Below are 21,712 nucleotides of genomic sequence, written 5' to 3' on the forward strand. Positions count from 1 at the left end.
GGGAAAAACCAAAGGGAGTAAACCATGGGGCGGAATCAGCGGAAAAACTCTGGTAACATGAATAACCAGAATAGATCAACCCCCCCAAGAAAAGATACGGCAGATGTGATTGAAGATCCCATTCATAAACAACTGGCTGAGATGTCAGAAGTCGAATTCAGAATTTGGTTTGCAGACAAGATTAATAAAATGGAATTAGGAATTCGTGGAGAAATTCAAAAACTGTCTCAAGAATTTAACGAATTTAAAGACAAAACCACCAAAGACTTAGACACACTGAAACAAGAACTTACAGCCCTCAAAGATATGAAAAATACAGTAGAATCCCTCAGTAACAGAATGGAGCAAGCAGAAGAAAGGATTTCTGACATTGAAGATAAAGTCTTCGAACGCTCCCAATCTCTCAAAGAGGAAGAGAAATGGAGAGCAAAAACGGATCACTCACTCAGAGAGCTCTCAGATAATTCGAAAAAACATAACATAAGGGTTATAGGAATTTCGGAGGCTGATGATGTGGCAGCCAAGGGCACAGAGGCCCTTCTACATGAAATTATGAAAGAAAATTTTCCAGACATGCCTAGAGAATCTGAAATTCAGATAGCAGACAGCTTCAGAACCCCAGCACGATTCAACCCCAAAAAGCCATCTCCCAGACATATCATAATTAGCTTCACTAAAGTTAACATGAAAGAGAAGATTCTCAAAGCAGCCCGGCAAAAGAAAACTATAACGTACAAAGGTAAGAATATTAGAATAACTGCAGATCTCTCTGCTGAAACTTTTCAAGCAAGAAGAGGCTGGTCATCAACTTTTAATCTCCTAAAGCAAAAAAACTTTCAACCCAGGATCTTGTATCCAGCTAAACTGAGTTTCATCTATGATGGAGAAATTAAATACTTCAATGACATTCATATGTTGAAAAAATTTGCCATAAGTAAACCAGCTCTTCAGGATGTTCTCAGACCTATCCTCCACAATGACCAACCCAATCCTATACCACAAAAGTAAACTCACTCAGAAACTTCGGATCAAACTCAAACTTCCACACTGGCGAAAGGATTAAAAATGTCCACTGGACCTTTGAAAAACTCGATACCCAAAATTCCACCAGACTTATCCTTACTCTCCATCAATGTGAATGGCTTAAACTGTCCTCTAAAGAGGCATAGGTTAGCTGACTGGATACAAAAACTTAAGCCAGATATTTGTTGCATACAAGAGTCACATCTCAACTTAAAAGACAAATACAGACTCAGGGTGAAAGGATGGTCATCCATATTTCAGGCAAATGGTAATCAGAAAAAAGCAGGTGTTGCAATTTTATTTGCAGATACAGTAGGCTTTAAACCATCAAAAGTAAGGAAGGACAAGAATGGTCACTTCATATTTGTTAAGGGTAATACTCAATATGACGAGATCTCAATTATTAATATCTATGCACCCAACCAGAATGCACCTCAATTTATAAGAGAAACTCTAACAGACATGAGTAACTTGATTTCCTCCAGCTCCATAATCGTTGGAGATTTCAACACTCCCTTGGCAGTGTTGGATCAATCCTCCAGAAAGAAGCTGAGCAAAGAAATCTTAGATTTAAACCTAACCATCCAATATTTAGATTTAGCAGACATCTACAGAACATTTCATCCCAACAAAACTGAATACACATACTTCTCATCAGCCCACGGAACTTACTCCAAAATTGATCACATTTTAGGTCACAAGTCTAACCTCAGTAAATTTAAAGGAATAGAAATTATTCCGTGCATCTTCTCGGACCATCATGGAATAAAACTTGAATTGAGTAACAACAGGAATCTGCATACCCATACAAAAACATGGAAGTTAAATAACCTTATGCTGAATGATAGCTGGGTCAGAGATGAGATTAAGAAAGAAATCACCAATTTTTTGGAACAAAATGACAATGAAGACACAAGCTATCAGAACCTCTGGGACACTGCAAAGGCAGTTCTAAGAGGGAAATTTATAGCACTGCAAGCCTTCCTCAAGAGAACGGAAAGAGAGGAAGTTAACAACTTAATGGGACATCTCACGCAACTGGAAAAGGAAGAACATTCCAACCCCAAACCCAGTAGAAGAAAAGAAATAACCAAAATTAGAGCAGAATTAAATGAAATTGAAAACAAAAGAATAATACAACAGATCAATAAATCAAAAAGCTGGTTTTTTGAAAAGGTCAATAAAATAGATAAACCTCTGGCCAACCTAATCAGGAAAAAAAGAGTAAAATCTCTAATATCATCAATCAGAAACAACAAAGACAAAATAACCACAGACTCATCAGAAATCCAAAAAATCCTTAATGAATATTACAAGAAACTTTATTCTCAGAAATATGAAAATCTGAAGGAAATAGACCGATACTTGGAAGCACGCCACCTTCCAAGACTTAACCAGAATCAAGTGGAAATGTTGAACAGACCCATATCAAGTTCAGAAATAGCATCAACTATACAAAACCTCCCTAAAAAGAAAAGCCCGGGACCAGATGGTTTCACGTCAGAATTCTACCAAACCTTTAAAGAGGAATTAGTACCTATATTACTCAACCTGTTCCAAAATGTAGAAAAAGAAGGAAGACTACCCAACACGTTCTATGAAGCAAATATCACCCTGATCCCCAAACCAGGAAAAGACCCAACAAGAAAAGAAAATTATAGACCAATATCACTAATGAATATAGATGCAAAAATATTCAACAAGATCCTAACAAACAGAATCCAGCAACACATCAAACAAATTATACATCATGACCAAGTTGGTTTTATCCCAGGGTCTCAAGGCTGGTTCAATATACGTAAATCTATAAATGTAATTCAGCACATAAACAAATTAAAAAACAAAGACCATATGATTCTCTCAATTGATGCAGAAAAAGCTTTTGATAATATCCAGCATCCCTTCATGATCAGAACACTCAAGAAAATTGGTCTAGAAGGGACTTTTCTTAAACTGATAGAGGCTATCTACAGCAAACCCACAGCCAATATCATATTGAATGGAGTTAAATTGGAATCATTTCCACTCAGATCAGGAACCAGACAAGGCTGCCCATTGTCTCCATTGCTTTTCAACATTGTAATGGAAGTTTTAGCCACCGCAATTAGGGAAGAAAAGGCGATCAAGGGTATCCATATAGGGTCAGAAGAGATCAAACTCTCGCTCTTCGCAGATGATATGATTGTGTATCTGGAAAACACTAGGGACTCTACTACAAAACTCCTAGAAGTGATCAAGGAATACAGCAGCGTCTCAGGTTACAAAATCAACATTCATAAATCGGTAGCCTTTATATACACCAACAACAGTCAAATTGAAAAAGCAGTTAAGGACTCTATCCCATTCACAGTAGTGCCAAAGAAGATGAAATATTTGGGAATTTACCTAACAAAAGACGTGAAAGATCTCTATAAAGAGAACTATGAAACTCTAAGAAAAGAAATAGCTGAAAATGTTAACAAATGGAAAAACATACCATGCTCATGGCTGGGAAGAATCAACATTATCAAAATGTCCATACTACCCAAAGCAATATATACTTTCAACGCACTCCCTATTAAAGCTCCACTGTCGTATTTTAAAGATCTTGAAAAAACATTACTTCGTTTTATATGGAATCAGAAAAAACCTCGAATAGCCAAGACATTACTCAGAAATAAAAACAAAACAGGAGGAATCACACTACCAGACCTCAGACTTTACTACAAATCGATAGTGATCAAAACAGCATGGTATTGGCACAAAAACAGAGAAGTAGATATCTGGAATAGAATAGAGAACCAAGAGATGAATCCAGCTACTTACCGCTATTTGATTTTTGACAAGCCAATTAAAAACATTCAGTGGGGAAAAGATTCCCTATTTAACAAATGGTGCTGGGTGAACTGGCTGGCAACCTGCAGAAGACTGAAATTAGACCCACACCTTTCACCATTAACTAAGATAGACTCTCATTGGATTAAAGATTTAAACTTAAGACATGAAACTATAAAAATACTAGAGGAGAATGCAGGGAAAACCCTTGAAGAAATTGGTCTGGGTGAGTATTTCATGAGGAGAACCCCCCGGGCAATTGAAGCAGCTTCAAAAATACACTACTGGGACTTGATCAAACTAAAAAGCTTCTGCACAGCTAAGAACACAGTAAGCAGAGCAAGCAGACAGCCCTCAGAATGGGAGAAGATATTTGCAGGGTATAACTCTGACAAAGGTTTAATAACCAGAATCCACAGAGAACTCAAACGCATCAGCAAGAAAAAAACAAGGGATCCCATCGCAGGCTGGGCAAGGGATTTGAAGAGAAACTTCTCTGAAGAAGACAGGCGCACGGCCTTCAGACATATGAAAAAATGCTCATCATCTTTAATCATCAGAGAAATGCAAATCAAAACTACTTTGAGATATCATCTAACTCCAATGAGACTAGCCTATATCACAAAATCTCAAGACCAGAGATGTTGGCGTGGATGCGGAGAAAAGGGAACACTTCTGCACTGCTGGTGGGAATGCAAATTAATACATTCCTTTTGGAGGGATATATGGAGAACACTCAGAGATCTAAAAATAGATCTACCATTCAATCCTGTAATTCCTCTGCTGGGCATATACCCAGAAGACCAAAAATCACAACATAACAAAGATATTTGTACCAGAATGTTTATTGCAGCCCAATTCATAATTGCTAAGTCATGGAAAAAGCCGAAGTGCCCATCGATCCACGAATGGATTAATAAATTGTGGTATATGTATACCATGGAATACTATGCAGCCTTAAAGAAAGATGGAGACTTTACCTCTTTCATGTTTACATGGATGGAGCTGGAACATATTCTTCTTAGTAAAGTATCCCAAGAATGGAAGAAAAAATATCCAATGTACACAGCCCTACTATGAAACTAATTTGGGACTCTCACATGAAAGCTATAACCCAGCTACAACTTAACAATAGGGGGAAGTGGGAAAGGGGGGGGGTGGGTAGAGGGAGGGGAATCGGTGGGATCACACCTGTGGTGCATATTACAGGGGTATTTGCGAAACTTGGTAAATGTAGAATATAAATGTTTTGGCACAGTAACTGAGATAACGCCGGAAAGGCTATGTTAACCACTGGGATAAAAATGTGTCAAATGGTTTATGAAGTGAGTGTATGATGCCCCATAATCATATCATTGTATACACTTATGATTTAATAAAAAAAAAAAAAAATAAATAAAAAAAAAAAAAAAAATGTTTATTTTAAAAACTTCAGATTCCCAGTAACAAAAGTTATGCTTACAACTACCATCCAAAGTTTACCTTTAAAAGTCATACCTGCTCACCGTGATGAGCATTGATTTAGATTAAGTAATCTAAAATTATTATCAAATAAAACATTTATTTCTTTTAAAAGCCCTCTGTCCTCATTTCCATTACATACCAACTGAACTTCAAAATAAATTTATTCTGGGCACACTCACAAATGTAACTTTGACTCAGTCTTTATAAAAAGTATGTAAACAAAACATGTGTACCCCCTAATAGTCCAAAAATAAATGATCTTCATTTATTTTGTCTAATGTTAGTATTTGAGAGACCAGGTTTTAAAATATGGTTTAGTAGATCTTGCTTTGGCATAAGACCTTGATTTGACTCCTGGCTTTCTACCCCTGATTGGATTGAACAGGCAAGAGATGGCAATTACCCTCAGAGTAAAATGAAGAACATGCCTACTCTTCAGGATGAAGTGAGGATTAAGTGAAATAAATAGAAAGAGCCTGGCACTTAGTAGGTGCTCAATAAATGGTAGTTTTTACTGTGTGTGGTTGGGGAAGAATACCCTTTTTTTGTTGTTCTTATAGTTGGTCTTTTCACAGTGACTTCGCTAGTAAGGATAGTATAAAATTTGTCACAGTGTGGGATTTTAAAGGGACCTGGTAGCGCCTCCTCACTTTACAAGCATAAAACACTAAAGCAGCTTGCACAATGTCGCAGAGCTGGAACTAGAACACTTTGATCTTGCCACTGCGAATGGAGCAACGCATTGTGATTTCTAAATGAAGCTTGAATATATAAATTGAAAAGAAAGTGGTTCTTGCCTAACTTTGGAAACTTGGAAAAGTATTTGTCTTCTGAAGAAAATTCATTTACTCTGAGTTACAGTGTGAACAGAACTTGTTTCATCATCTCCTTCCATCAGGAAGTTCAACAGATATAAAGGATCATGGGTCACTAGTTTAGAAGCATTGTAGGGCATCATTGGAGTGTTTAGTACAACATTCGATGTTTTCACAGGTAATATGATCTGGCCTGGATATTTTGAGTTACCAGAGCTTGGAACCTCTAACTTTGCTATTATCATGTAGTATGTTGTATTTTTTTTTTCCATTCTGCAAAATTGAATTTTTTCATTGTAGTTTTCCATCTTCTTTGCTTTTCTGATCTTTTTCCAATGGAAGGCCTCTTTGTTTTGTCTGAATTCTGCCTAGTCTTCAGCCTCATCATCAGTGCTTTTCTATCCTGCACTCTGAGCTTCTTTCCCCTACCACACTGCACATACGTACTCTTTCACCTCCGAGTAATTTTGTAGTTTAACTAGACTATGAATTTCTTATGCTTTCTACCATACGTATATGTAACTTAGCCCTTCTAGACTCTTAAAATATCTATAGAGCAGGTTCATATGTATTTTAATCTGTTGTTCCAAAATGCTCAGTTGGAGCACCTACTGTGTTCAATTAGTACTTGTAAAATGAATAATTGTTTTACTTGAAATAAATCATAGATCTTAATCATAGCTACTCACCAATTATTAGGATTAAACAATACTTCTTAAAGACTAGCAATCAAAGTTTTCAAATGATTGAGGTTGATTATGTCAAATTTTTATTTTTTTCAGATTATTAAATATTTTGACCACTGTCTTAATTTTTCTAATTTTACTAAATGTCTTGTAAAGTGTGAGAGTTATAGTATTGATTATTCAGTTTCTAGCTTTTCATAATCTTAATTAAGAATCGTTTTGGGGGCGGCGCCTGTGGCTCAAGGAGTAGAGCGCTGGTCCCATATGCCGGAGGTGGCTGGTTCAAACCCAGCCCCGGCCAAAAAAATAAATAAATAAAAAAGAATCATTTTGGACTGATAATTAAGATGTTCTTCAGAATCAGTGAAGTAGTAAATACATGTATGTATCATAGGATAGTCAATAATTTGATAAAGTGCTGGATATTTTAAATACAGAATTTTATCCACGTTGAATGTTTTGCATTATAGAATCATACATTTTTTGAATTTGATTTCTTTCTTAAGGTAGGAAAAGACAGTGATTTCTGATGATTGATACTGCCTCAGGCTTGACACCATTTGCTTGGTGCAAATAAACATATAGTAAAAATCCCACTCATGCTTTTGTTTTCAGTGTTTTTTCCCCCTAACTACTAGAAAGGGGCTGCTCATGCTGTTGTAGCTCACATGTGTCTGGTGTTCCATGTGCCTTCCAACTAGTACCTTTGTTTAAGGCTAGTTTCTTGAAAATTCCAGAAGACATGTTAACTACTTTTGATAAATCGTAGGAGCATTTGTCTGTTCTCACGTTGGATCCTGAGGCCTGAAGGTAGCTAAAGTCCAGAGAAAGCATTCAGAATTTCTATGCTGTTCCATCTCTTTTTAGATCATGCTTTGATCAGCTAGCTCAGAAAACAAAAGGGCTAATAGTATAGACGCAGTTATACTTTCTTTTAATAAAAATCATTATTAAGGAGTGTGGCTTAAATTTAGACATAGTTTTTGTTTGGTCAAGCACATTTTATACCGTGTTGCTATAAATGTGAAGTCTGAAACTCCTATTTGGGTTAATGTTTCATATCCCATATTTATAACTAGGTCAATGTCACAACTGGAATGTGTTTCTCTCTTGGCCTGTCTTGAGCAATGACAATGTCAGAGAAAACCTTAATAATTTGTGTTTGATCATTTCTATATCCAAGCAAAGATGTCTTTTATACTCTTTTTAAGTAGTGTCTGTTAAATACTACATGGCTTTTGAAGATTAATTATGTAGGTTATTTAGGGTAATTTATGAAAACTGGAATCATTTGAACTTTACATGTCCTAACGTTACCAAGGTATGATCCAAAATTTTTGAATAAATATCCTTGAAAAGAATTTTATTAACAAGGAAGTGTGTACTGTAATAATCAAAAACAAAACAAAATACTGATAATACAAAGAAAATAAATAAAATAAAAACCTCCAATGTTTATAAAAGGTTTGGTAAGCAGGCACTGTGTTAATTTTGTTTTTTGAGACAGAGTCTCCTATTGTCCTCAGTAGAGGGCTGTAGTGTCACAGCTCACAGCAACCTCAAACTCTTAGGCTTAAGCAGTTCTCTTGCCTCAGCCTCCTGAGTAGCTACCCTGTTTCCCCAAAAATAAGACTTACTTACAGGGAAGATAAGATGTCCCCTGAAAATAAGACCTAGCGCATCTTTGGGAGCACACCTTAAAATTTTCGGGGAAACAGGGTAGGACTACAGGTGCCCGTCACAATGCCCGCACCCGGCTATTTTGTTGTTGTTGTTGCAATGGTCATTGTTGTTTAGCAGGCCTGACCGGGTTTGAACCTGCGAGCCTCGGTATATGTGACCAGCACTCTAACCCCTGAGCTACAGGCGCAGAGCCTGTGTCAATATTTTTAAAATGAAGATACGAAGTAAGCAGTGTTTGCCAAATTTATTTGACCAACTCCTTCCCTTTTTTTTTTTTTTACTTTAGGAAACTCTGTAGGTTTAGTAAGTTGAGGAACATACCTGGGGAAAAATTATCCTGGAGGTTATACATGTGTAAGTCCTGATGTCTTAGGATTTGAGAAGTAATTATAATCATTCTTGAATCTTATTATTTTTTAGGAGAGCCCAGAAGAATTCCTTACATAAATTTCTTGACACAAGTACCGTTTCTCTTTTTTTATGTGTACATTTTATTATTTACACTGTTTTGTATTCTGCTTTCTGTCTATGGTCGGTACAGAAAAGTTATGCATGTTATTATTATGCTTATCTGTCAGGCAGAAATGCCCAAAACTTTCTTTCTATAAAAAGTCATTCATCTTTTGCTCAAGATTAAAGATGCTACCATTTGTGGTAGGTTATTTGGTAGATTTCATGCTTAAAAAGGTGTTCTTTTGAAAAACATAGTTCATTTCTAGGAGAAATCAAGGAGAGTAGATGAAGCCGTGTGTTCCTTTGGCTGTCTTCTAGGGGATCCTAATGGAAGCAAACTGTGTTGGAGTGACTGGATTTGTCTGCAGAGACACTTGCGTTCCACTGTGTAGTGCTCTCACATCTTTTTTTAGATTATAATAATTTAGGCCATCTGAAGATAAGATCAGCTTTTGCTTTTTTTAATGAAGTCTTCACTTACAGAGTTCAGTTTAAAACAAATTAACTTCTGGCTCTTTTTTTGTATTCTAAAACAGTAATTTTTAAATTCCATTAAAGCTATTAATGAGTTGACTATTAACATGAATTATTTTTTTTTTTTTTGTAGAGACAGAGTCTCACTGTACAGCCCTCGGGTAGAGTGCCGTGGCGTCACACGGCTCACAGCAACCTCTAACTCTTGGGCTTACGCGATTCTCTTGCCTCAGCCTCCCGAGTAGCTGGGACTACAGGCGCCCGCCACAACGCCCGGCTATTTTTTTGTTGCAGTTTGGCCGGGGCTGGGTTTGAACCCGCCACCCTCGGCATATGGGGCCGGCGCCCTACTCACTGAGCCACAGGCGCCGCCCTAACATGAATTATTTTTTAGTCCTACAGTAAATAGTTATGGTTAGGGAAGTTCTTTTTCAGGAAGGTACAACTATATTTTCAGCTTCATGAAGACAAGGGCAAGATTATATCGTAATATTAAGCTGTTATTAGGTTCTTAATAAATATTTGTTGAATAAATGAATGGTTGGAGATTTTTTTGTTTTGGAGGGTTTTTTTTTGAGGCACTCTCACTCTGTTGCCCGGCTAGAGTGCTGTGACATCAGCCTACCTCACAGCAACCTTAAACTCCTGGGTTTGAGCATTCCTCCTGCTTCAGCCTCTTCCTGAGTGGCTGGGACTACAGGTTTCCGCCACAATGTGCAGCTAATTTTTCTAATTCTTTTCTATTGTGGGTTAATATGAAGACACATAATTAGATTACATTATTTGCATTTGTAATTTTTTTTATTTACTTAGAAAAAGTCTCATTTGTAGCCTTCCATAGAGGACCATGGTATCAGCTCATGGCAGTCTCAATCTCCTGGGCTCAAGTGATCCTCCTGCCTCAGCCTCCCAAGTAGCTGGGACTACAGCCATCCCCACAACACCCACGGCTTTTTTCTATTTTTAGTAGTGATGAGGTCTTCTTCTTACTCAGGCTGGTCTCAAACTCTTGAGCTCAAGCAATCCACCTACCTTGACCTCTTAACTCCTGAGCCCAAGATATTCTGCCTTGACCTCCCAGAGTGCTGGGATTACAGGTGTGAGCTACCACATCGGGCTTAGAGTTAGAGTTTTAATAGCATTCCTTTTTACAAGTTAGGTAATTAGTTACTGAATACTAAAAAAAAAGAGTGGGGAGGAAGGATTTTTGTTAGCAGTTGTAAGAAGATACTGCAAACTATATTAATACCAGGGTCCTTTAAGTTTTAAGTGTATCCCATTGTAGTTTTATACTGTCTTCTTTTTTCCCCTTCTGGTAATTTTGCATTTTCATATTCTTCATCTCAGTTTTTTCTGTCCTAGTCATTCCTATTCTCACTGCTGCTTTTTGGGTCTCTCTCTGTATATTATTAAATGTAAATAAATGGCACTATTGGATAGTAAAGAAAGTTTTTTAATATGACAAGTTAGTTATTATAATTCTAATTATGCCCAGTTTACCAATGGTTAGTGGGATTATTTTCCCTTTACATGTTTCACTTGATAAGTGGAATTGTGAATCTCAAATGACAATTATTGAAACAAAGAGGAGTTCTTACAGGGTGTGGGGGTAGGGGCTATACGGAGTAGGAAATAGGGAAATGTAGGGAAAAAGAGACAAAATTGCAGATGTGAAAGGTGAATAAATCTGGAAATCTAGGATACAAAATGAAGACTATAGTTACAATTTTGTATTATGTAGTGAAGTAGATTTTTGGTGTTCATGTCACACATACATAAAGGGTACCCGTGTGAGAGGATGAGTTTATTCATTTGCCTAAGTACACTCACTGTATGTCAAAACATGGCATATGCCTTGAGTAAATACATTAAAAAAATTTTTTAAAACACAGAGTTCTCACACAGTCATCTGCGTGAGCTGCTTAATGTTACACCTTGTATTATCTTCTTCATCTTTTTATTATGTAAAGTGGCAAACGATTCTAGAAAATTTTAAGCCCTTGATTCCCATCTCTGATCTCAGTTATCTTTCTAGAGATGACCACTACTACTTTGGTGTAAGTCCTTCCAGACCTTTGTGCATAATCATGTCTCTATGTAGTATAGAATTATGTATTTGTATGAGCATTAGCAAGTTTGTTCTTTTTAAAATAAATAACATACTGTTTATACTGTAGCTTACCTTTTTCATTGATGTGTTTTGGTGATCCTTTCATGTTAAAGCATATAGAGCTTTATTAGAAAGTATTAAAATTAGCAGTTTTTCAGTTACTTTTGTTAAGCACACTATAATCTTTTTTAAGAGACTATAAAAGCTTTTTTTTTTTCTTGACACACTCTCACTTTGTCACACTGGGTAGAGTACCATGATGTCATAGCTCACAGCAACCTCAAGTGATCCTCTTGCTTCAGCTTCCTGAGTAGCTGGGACTACAGGCGGCTGCCACAGGGCCTGACTAGTTTTTCTGTTTTTAGTAGAGATGGGTCTTGCTCTTGCTCAGGCTGGTCTGGAACTCCTAAGCTCCAGCAATCCACCTGCCTTGGCTCCCCAGAGTGCTGGGATTCCAGGCGTGAGCCACTGGCCTGGTCTGTACAAGCTTCTTGACAACACAGTCAATATCTTGTTCATCTTTGTGTCTCTCAGAGCACCTAATAAACTAGTTAGCATAATATGAATTAGTTGATAAACTTCTGTCACTTAAATTTTTCCTATTATCGCCCCTTTCTCCCCTTTCTGGTCCTAAATAAAACTATGGGTTAAATTTTACTCAGATATGTATTTTTCCTGCTAGAACTGTTTCTTGTTAATGTATAGTGTCCTGTTGTTTAACACAATGGTTACAAGTTCAAGTTCCAGTTGGGTGGAATCAGTGAAGCAGCAGATCTGGTCAGAGAAGAGATGAAACTGGAGCCTCCCTATCCTGTGTCAAGGATGGGGCTAGTGCTAAGCTCCAGCCAGTTGTTGGCTACTGGAATGTAGGCTGCCAGAGCCAATGTAACGTGAGGGTAAGCCCTCAAACTGCTTAGCTTTGAGTCCTAGCTCACCAACTTAGTTTTGTGAACATGCACAAGTTCCTTAACCACTGTGCCTGTTTCCTCATCCCTGAAATGTGGATAGGTAGTAATAGTGCCTATCTCACAGGGTTTTGTGAAGATTAAATGACTTTTAAAATGTAAGATTTTAGGATAGAGCTCGCACATAGTAAATGTAAATGTGTAACATTTTACTGATTCTAAGGTACACATAGCATTTAAACATCTCTGAAATCAGGGTGCATTTTGTAATCACAATTGGGGTTGTTGTTTTTTCTTGATAATATGGTAGATCTTTAAATTGATGACTTCTTAATTGTATGAAATATAGTGTCAGCTACCATTAGCTATCAGGCTAATATTTTTCAAGAAAAGATAGAAATCTGGATTTTTATATGAAAATTTTCAGTTTTTAAATGTTGGCTTAAAAATTGGTTAAATACTCAAATAGTATAGTGAATACTATACATTATTACTTATTAGATAACATTGAGTATCATTCTAGTATTCTAAGTTTTGAGCGTTACATAACCTTAGAATTCACCTAGTTTATCCTTCCATTTTGCAGATGATGAAACTGACTTAGAAAGATTGTATTTAAGGTACAGGCCGGGCAGGTGGCTCACGCCTATAATCCCAGCACTCTGGGAGGCTGAGGTGAGTGAATTGCCTGAACTCACAAGTTCGAGAACAACCTGAGCCAGATCAAGACCTTCTAAAAACAGCCAGGTGTTATGGTGGGTGCCTGTAGTCCCAGCTACTTGGGAGGCGGAGGCAAGAGAATTGCTTGAGCCCAAGAGTTTGAGGTTGCTGTGAGCTGTGATGCCACAGGGCTCTACCGTAGGGCAACAAAGTGAGACTCTATCTCAAATAAATAAATAAATAAGATACAGTCCATTCTTATTCTATGTCAACTTTTTTTATTTTTTTTTTAGACAGAGTCTCACTATGTCACCCTCACCCTCTGTAGAGTGCATTGGCATCACAGCTCACAGCAACCTCAAACACTTGGGCTTAGCCAGTGGTTCTCAACTTGTGGGTCATGACCCCTTTGTAACAATGAAAATATAGGGTAGTGCCTGTAGCTCAAGTGGTTAAGGCGCCAGCCACATACACCAGAGGTGTGGGTTCGAATCCAGCCCAGTCCTGCCCAAACAATGACAACTACAACCAAAAAATAGCCAAGCATTGAGAATCGCTTAAGCCCAGGAGTTTGAGGTTGCTGTGAGCTGTGACGCTATAGCACTCTACCCAGGGCTGTAGCTTGAGGCTCTGTCTCAAAAAACAAACAAAAAAAACAATGAAAATACATCCTGCATATCAGATATTTATATTAACGATTTGTAACAGTAGCAAAATTACAGTTATGAAATAGCAACGAAAATAATTTTATGGTTGGGGGTCACCACAACATGAGGAACTGTATTAAAGGTTCACGGAATTAGGAGGCAATGAGAACCACTGGCTTAAGCGATTCTCTTGCCTCAGCTTCCCAAGGAGCTTGGACTACAGGCGTCCCCCCACAACGCCTGGCTATTTTTTTGTTGTAGTTGTCATTGTTTGGCTGGGTTCAAACCCGTCAGCCTTGGTGTATGTGGCTGGCGCTGAGCTTTGTCAACTTACTATTTGCAGATTCACGTACTCACTACCCCCAAAACAATACTCACATGCACAGAGCGGTGAGGAAATCTGACGTCCCCAGTGGACATTTCCCTGCTAAGGAGATGCTCTGTCTCCTTATTTCAAACAGGAGTCCTTCTCACAGTCTAAATGTTGTTGCGTTTTTTGCATTTTTTTGTATTTTTTTCTTGGTGATTTTCCTGTTCAAAATGGCCTGCAAATGTAGCACAAGAAGGCTATGATGCTCTTTACAGACAAGAGGTGTACGTTACATAAGCTTTGTTCAGACGTGAGTTAGAGTGCTGCTGGCCATGAGTTCAGCATGAGTGATCAAGTATGGTATGTATTACATAAGAAGTCTTTAAACAGGAATACACATAAAACAAGGTTTTGTATTTGTCATTTGATAAAAATTTTGTGATCAGAGGCTCTCAGAAAACTAACCTTGAATTTCCTTTAGGGGTGGTGGTTTAGTATTTCTAATTCAGTGTTTATGGTGACTTTATAGAACATAACTACTGCAAATAATGAGAATCGGTTGTATTCATAAAGGACACGAATAGTAAGGCATTCGGGTAATCAGGTTAGAGCAGGTAGTAGGATAAAAGCAAGGTCTGATATATTCTGGAAATTTCTTTATATTTTCTCTCTTTAGTTAATTGAAGCAATAGTAAAAACATGCTTATTGTAAATGATTCAAATCAGTATTTAGTCTAAAATTGCCTCTTTCTTCATTCACAACTTCATCTCTCATCACAAGAGTAATCTCTAATAAAGTTTGTATATCCTTCCAGAGTGTTTTCTTTGTATTTACCACTGTGTATAATTACACAAATGAGTGGAATAATTATATTCTGATACAGTCATTTCTGTCAGGAATGTGACAACAGGAATCTAGGAAATGTGTCAGTAGGTGATTTCGACATTGTTTATACATCATGGAGTCCCTCACACGGACTCAGGTGGTATAGCCCACCAGTGCTGCTGCTGTGGGACAGTCACTGCGCCCGAGCTGCTGACTTGTACTGTATGTGCTGTATTGAGTACTGTAGGCGTCTGTGACACAGGGTAAGTATATGTGTATCTAAACATCTAAATACAGAGATGGTAATAAAAGATAAAAAGATAAAAGATAAAAAGTGCTTGTATGGAGCACTTAACCAGGAATGAAGTTAGCAGGACTAGAAGTTGCGCTGGGGGAGTGGTGAAGGAATGTGAAGGCCTAGGACATTATAGAAAATAGACTTTCAAAATTTATTTTTAAAATTTTCTTCAATAAATTATTTAGCTTATAATAATGTTTTTACTTTATAAATTTTTACTTTTTGACTTTTCGTAAAACAAAAACACATTGTATAGTATAGTACAAAAATATTTTTCTTTTTTTTTTTCTTATATAGACATGGTCTCCTTATATTGCTTAGGCTAGTCTTTTTTTTTTTGGCCAGGGCTGGGTTTGAACCCACCACCTCCAGCATATGGGACCGGCGCCCTACTCCTTGAGCCACAGGTGCCGCCCCAGCTTAGGCTAGTCTTAAACTCCTGGCCTTAAGTGATCTTCCAGCCAAGCTTGGCCTTCCAAAGTAGTAGGATTACAACTATGAGCCACCATTCCTGGCCTCTTTATATATTTATTCTATAAGGTTTTTCTATTTAAAGAAAAAAAATTTTGGTTTAAAAACTAAGACACACACACATTAGCCTAGGCCTACGTAGGGCAGAATAATCAGTGTCACTGTTTTCTACCTCTACGTCTTGTGTCACGTTAAAGTCTTCTGGGGTTTAAATCCATAGGGAGCTGTCATCTCCTAAGAACAGCGCTTTCTTGTGGAGTACCTCCTAAAACATCTACATCAGGGTGTTTTACAGTTACCTTTTCTTTTTAATTAGTAGAGGAGTATGCTCTACAATAACCATTAAAAAGTATGTAGTATAATGAATACATAAGGCAGTAGCATAGTGAAGTATTGTGTATTTGCTGTACTTCTGTACACTGGCAGCTGAGTATGTTTGTTTATATCAGTATCACCACAAACACAATGACATATCCACCAATAAGAAGATTACAACTGTCACTGAGGTGATAGGAATTTTTTAGCTCCATTATAGTCTTGGGACCACCATCATATACATGGTCCAAAATGTTACTGTGAGATGTGTAGCTGTATTTGTTTTTTAGAACATTTAATGGTAGATATTGGAGATTTATTTTAAGAAACAGGCCAAAGGGGCGGTGCCTGTGGCTCAGTTGGTAAGGCGCCGGCCCCATATACCGAGGCGGGTTCAAGCCCGGCCCCGGCTGAACTGCAACCAAAAATAGCCGGGCGTTGTGGCGGGCGCCTGTAGTCCCAGCTACTCGGGAGGCCGAGGCAAGAGAATCGCTTAAGCCCAGGAGTTGGAGGTTGCTGTGAGCTGTATGATGCCATGGCACTCTACCGAGGGCCATAAAGTGAGACTCTGTCTCTACAAAAAAAAAAAAAGAAACAGGCCAAAGATCTGTTTCTTGTTTTCTATTTGTAACCTTACATACCTTGACTGTATTTACTTCTGTGTTTATTCAGAAGGTGAAATTCTGTTCCAGGTGTTCAGAATAGTCACCTGAAATGTTATGCCTTAATAGTATATTGAGATAAAGAATACTTTGATAAAAGACCTAAGGGCAAACATTTCTGACTTTAATAAAAACTGGCTAGGCTTGGGGCCCATACACAGTGGTTACAGCGTTAGCCACATGCACCGAGGCTGGCGGGTTCAAGCCCAGGCCAGACCAGCTAAACAACAATGACAACTGCAACAAAAAAGTAGCTGGGCTTGCTGCTTTTTATCTGCTTCTCCATCCCCTAGGATGCTGCACTTGTTTGAATTGTCGTATGGTACCTCGTTAATCATCTGGTTCAACTTCCAGACTAGACTGAGCAATGAGACAGAGGAGTGAGAAACAAATAGCTTCCTTTTTTTACTTTTTTTTTTTTTTTTTTAAGAGAGATAAAGTCTTAGTTTGTCGCCCTCAGTAGAGTACTGTGGCATCACAGCTTACAGCAACCTCCAGCTCTTGGGCTTATGCTATTCTTTTGCCTCAGCCTCCCACGTAGCTGGGACTACAGGCACCCGCCACAACGCCCAGCTATTTCTTGTTGCAGTTTGGCTGGGACCGGGCTCAAACCCACCACCCTCAGTATATGGGGCTGGTGCCCTACTCCCTGAGCCATAGGCACTGCCAAATAGCTTCCTTTTAAGGACATGAACTTGAAGGTATCCATAACTCCCTGGCCAGAATGTAGTCACTGTCCGTGCCCAGCTGTGAGGAAGGCTTGGGACAGAGTCTAGGTAGAAGCCGCATGCCTAGCTAAAGCACAGAGGCTTTAAGTAGCTGAAGGGAAGGAGGAGAGAATGGACAATGGAGCATAATTAAACTGCATTGAGTTGGTTTTTCAAGTGAGGAATAAATGGAATAATGGTTTTTGAGATCTTTCTGAATAGAAATTAAGCACACTTGAGCTACAAAATTTTTATTTGGTAAATATCAGCTGAAAAATACCTGTTTGGACTAAAACAAGGGCAAATCTTTGTAGGCTTTGGAACATATGTAATACATTTTCCATTCACTTGGTTTTAATTGTCTGTAAAGAGTAGCTACTTAACACTCTTTATGGCGATACCACTTTTTTTTTTTTTTTTAGAGACAGAGTCTCACTTTGTCACCCTTGGTAGAGTGCTGTGGCGTCACAGCTCACACTGACCTCCAGCTCTTGGGCTTAGGCGATTCTCTTGCCTTGGCCTCCTACGACTATAGGCAACCACACCACAACGCCCAGCTATTTTTTTGTTGCAGTTTGGCCGGGGCAGGTTCGAACCCACCACCCTCGGTATATGGGGCCGGTGCTCTACTCACTGAGCCACAGGCGCTGCCCTGGAGATACCACTTTTTACCTTCAACCTTCTGGAATATTGGGAGGTAGTAAGGCCTCCAAATAGCAGATATATAAGTTGCGAAGTCTATGTAATATCAATTTCAAACCTTAACATTTTGGTTGTAAACAGTGCTATTTAATTATTGAGTATCTTACTATGTAGCAAATTAAATCTGTAAAATTTGGATGGTCTATTAGAGATACAGATGATAGAAATATTAGCCAAAAGCCTGAAAAGGTGGAATAAGAAGAAGAAGTCATAAGAAAATTGGTAATGATAAAGTTTAGTAACATTTATTGAGAACTCACAGGTGCCAGGTACTATACATAGCCTTTTATATTTCTTTCTTTTTTTTGAACAGTCTTGCTTTGTCACCCTTGGTAGAGTACTCTGGTGTCACAGCTCACAGCAACCTCAATCTCTTGGGCTCATCAAGTGATTCTCTTGCCTCAGCCTCCCAAGTAACTGGGGCTACATGTGCCTGCCACAAGGCCCAGCTATTTTTACTTACTAGATTTCACTCTGGCTCAGGCTGATCTGGAACCCAAGAGTCAGGCAATCCACCAGCCTCAGCCTCCCAGAGTGAGCCATTGTGCCCGGCCTACTTCTTCATTTAATATCTAACACATTCTTTATATCATATAGGAGAGAATTTAGGTTTATATGCTAAATAGAATTTAGGTTTATAATTGTCTTTGTTTAAGAAGACAAAGAAGACTGGCGTGGTGGCTTATGCCTGTAATCCTACTACTCTGGGGAGCTAAGGTGGGGAGATCCTGAGACCAGCCTGGGTAAGAGTGAAACCCCTTTCTATGCTAAACATAGAAAAAATGGCCAGGTGTGGTGGTGTGTGCCTGTAGTTCCAGCTACTTGGGAGACTGAGACAGGAAGATTGCTTGAGCCCAGGAGTTTGGGGTTGCTGTGAACTAGGCTGAGGTCGTGGCACTCTAGCCCAGATGACAGAGCAAGACTCTAAGAACAGAAAAAAAATAAAAAAGCATGTAACTCGTTTTGGATTGCCATCAGAAACCACTAAAACAGAAACCCCGCCCCCCATTTTGGTTTTTATTTTTTATTTATTTATTTATTTTTCGAATTAATATGAGGGTACAATTTTTAGTTTACATTGTTCTCACTTCTAGGGTAAAGTTTTGGAATCTGACAGCAGGTATCTGAAATCACTCATTTATTCTAATGGTGCTAGATAAATAAGTTATTCTTAGATTCACCTTTGACTCTCATTGGTTTACGGTGGGGTTGAGAAAGTTCCAGTTACAATCCCCAGTTGAGAAGAATATGTACTTGCTGTTAAAACTCAACATATTTTGTTTTAGAACGAGAGTGATTTATTTATTTTTTTTAAGTGGCAAGTTTAATATTTTCTCCTTATTTTCTTTGTTTTTCAGACAGGGTCATCATGGCTCACTGCAGCCTCAAACATGTGGGCTCTAGTGATCCCCCACCTCCATTAGCACATGCCACCCAGCTAATTTTTCTATTTTTTTGTAGAGATGGGGTCTCGCTCTTGCTCAGGCTGGTCTCTCAAGCAATCCTCCCTCCCAGAGTGCTAAGATTACAGGTGTAAGCCGCCACACCCTGTTATTTATTCTCAGCTATGCACCACTGAAAAGGTTGGAGGGTACCAGTCCCCAAATTCTTTTTTTTTTTTTTTGCAGATTTTGGCCGGGGCTGGTGGTTGAACTCACCACCTCGGGCATGTGGGACTGGTGCCCTATTCTTTGAGCCACAGGAGCTGCCCAAATTCTTTTTTAATGTGATTTAATATACACAGTTTGGTACTTTTGCTTCTGTAGGATTATAATTTGCACATAGTTGTTATAGCAGGCTTTTTTTCTCATATTTATTGTGTCATGGTATTTTCATGTTGGTACAGTTCATTCTTTTAAATAGTTGTATGGTATTTCACCAGAAAATACCACAACTTACTTAGCTTTTCTTCTCTCATTGAGAAATGTTATTAAAGTAAGTTAATAGTTAACTTATTTCTTATTTTTCCCTTTTATAAGGAATGTTCCAAGATTTATTTTAAAATTTAGTTCAGATTTTAATTCCTACAAATTATAATAGGAATATTTTATACTTATAGATTTTGAGGCACACCGAAAGCTTTATTGATATACATTTATGACTTTTCTTTTTTTTGCAGTTTTTGGCCAGGGCTGGGTTTGAACCCACCACCTCCGGTATGTGGGGCCGGCACCCTACTCCTTGAGCCACAGGCACCACCCCATTTATGACTTTTCTTTACCAAATATACAATGGAAAGATTAGGATACCTAAGTTACCATGTAAACTATTATTTTAAAAAATTTAAATAACTTTCTGCCATCTATCATTACCATATTGGATTATGCTTCCTCTTGAGTCAAACAGTCATATTGTGGCATGTTTAGAAAGTTGTAATTCTACTCAAGATTTTCCGTAATTCCTGAATTTATGTGACTTACTTTAATTGGATTCCCTTTCACCCATTCCCGCTTTGTGGTCTTTACAAAGAATCTGTTTGATCTTTGCAATGAGATAATAATACTACCTAATAAATAACTTAGATTTGTGAGAGAGCATTTCCACAATGTCCTATTTGCTGAATTTTTTTTTTAATATTATGAGCTATAGATTTGGGGGATAAAACCTTTACGGTCTCTTTTTTCTTTTTATTCTTTTAATGTTATTTTATTTTTCCATGACAGATTCAAAAGCTTTGTGACAGAGTAGCTTCATCTACTTTGCTGGATGATCGCAGGAATGCTGTGCGTGCTCTCAAATCCTTATCGAAGGTCCGTAAAACCTCATAAGTTGTTAGTTTTCTTAGGTTGGATATTAGTTATTTTAATAACATTTTTCCTTTTTATGTGCAGAAGTATCGCTTGGAAGTGGGTATCCAAGCAATGGAACACCTTATCCATGTTTTACAAACAGATCGGTGAGTCTCTGTTTAATGATTTTTCTCCCTAATTTTTCATGAACTTTCAATTAATTTATTTTAAAGTCAATATCACTATTCCAGAAGTTATCAACATATTTAAGCTATTAAGTTTTTACTTTCACTTGTTATTTCAATAAATTTTTATTGGACACTGGGTGTAAGCCGTCATGCTAAGTATTAAAGCAGAGATATAAAAATGAAGTAACTGTTAATTAAAGATTTGAGATTTGGGGTTTGAACTGTGCAAACAGATGTTTGGATATTCACTTATCAATATATACCATGTTATAATATTCATATTATGGTATATCAGTTATCCCAACTTCTTTTTAAGAGACTTTATTTCCATCTTTGATTATAATAACTGTACAGATAGCTTTTGAGTCTTAGCTCTAGTGGAATGTCTTACATGGTTTAGCTGCTCATCAGACCTTTCTACCCTACCAAGGTCTCTTGCAGGTACCTTAAATTCAGATTGTTCAAAAGCTCATGTATCTCTAGTTCTCTTGTTTCTAGCCCTTCCTTGCCCCCTTCAGCTGCTTTTGCACTGAGTTCAGCCTGGTCAATAGCACCTTTCCATTCAAGCCAGAGACTGGAGTATTCCTGTTGACCTCATACTTGTTCTGAACCCATTATGCCTTCACAGACCAAAAAACAACTGAAATCCATGATTTTTCTCTCCGTTTCCTCTATCAGCCTTTGTTCTTATTCTCAATATCAGTGGCTTAAACCACGTTCATAGTCTCTGTTTTAATTATCTTTTGCTGCATAACAAATTACTGCTAAAG

At 37.9% G+C, this 21,712-nt stretch overlaps 1 protein-coding gene across 6 annotated transcripts in view; it reads left to right on the forward strand.

Annotated features, from left to right (window-relative positions):
* Window positions 1–21,712, forward strand: part of LOC128584883 (general vesicular transport factor p115-like) — a 92,487-nt gene that overhangs the window by 4,245 nt on the left and 66,530 nt on the right. For 5 of the 6 annotated variants that reach the window (XM_053590158.1, XM_053590160.1, XM_053590165.1 and 2 more), the window contains exons 2-3: window positions 20,689–20,775; window positions 20,857–20,921. In XM_053590158.1, the coding sequence (XP_053446133.1) occupies window positions 20,689–20,775; window positions 20,857–20,921 (152 nt within the window). Of the gene's footprint in view, window positions 1–20,688; window positions 20,776–20,856; window positions 20,922–21,712 lie in introns of those variants that run through there. The other variant, XM_053590161.1, reaches the window with a different exon arrangement.

The sequence above is a fragment of the Nycticebus coucang genome, chromosome 4, assembly GCF_027406575.1.
Source record: "Nycticebus coucang isolate mNycCou1 chromosome 4, mNycCou1.pri, whole genome shotgun sequence".
NCBI classification, from domain to species: domain Eukaryota; kingdom Metazoa; phylum Chordata; class Mammalia; order Primates; family Lorisidae; genus Nycticebus; species Nycticebus coucang.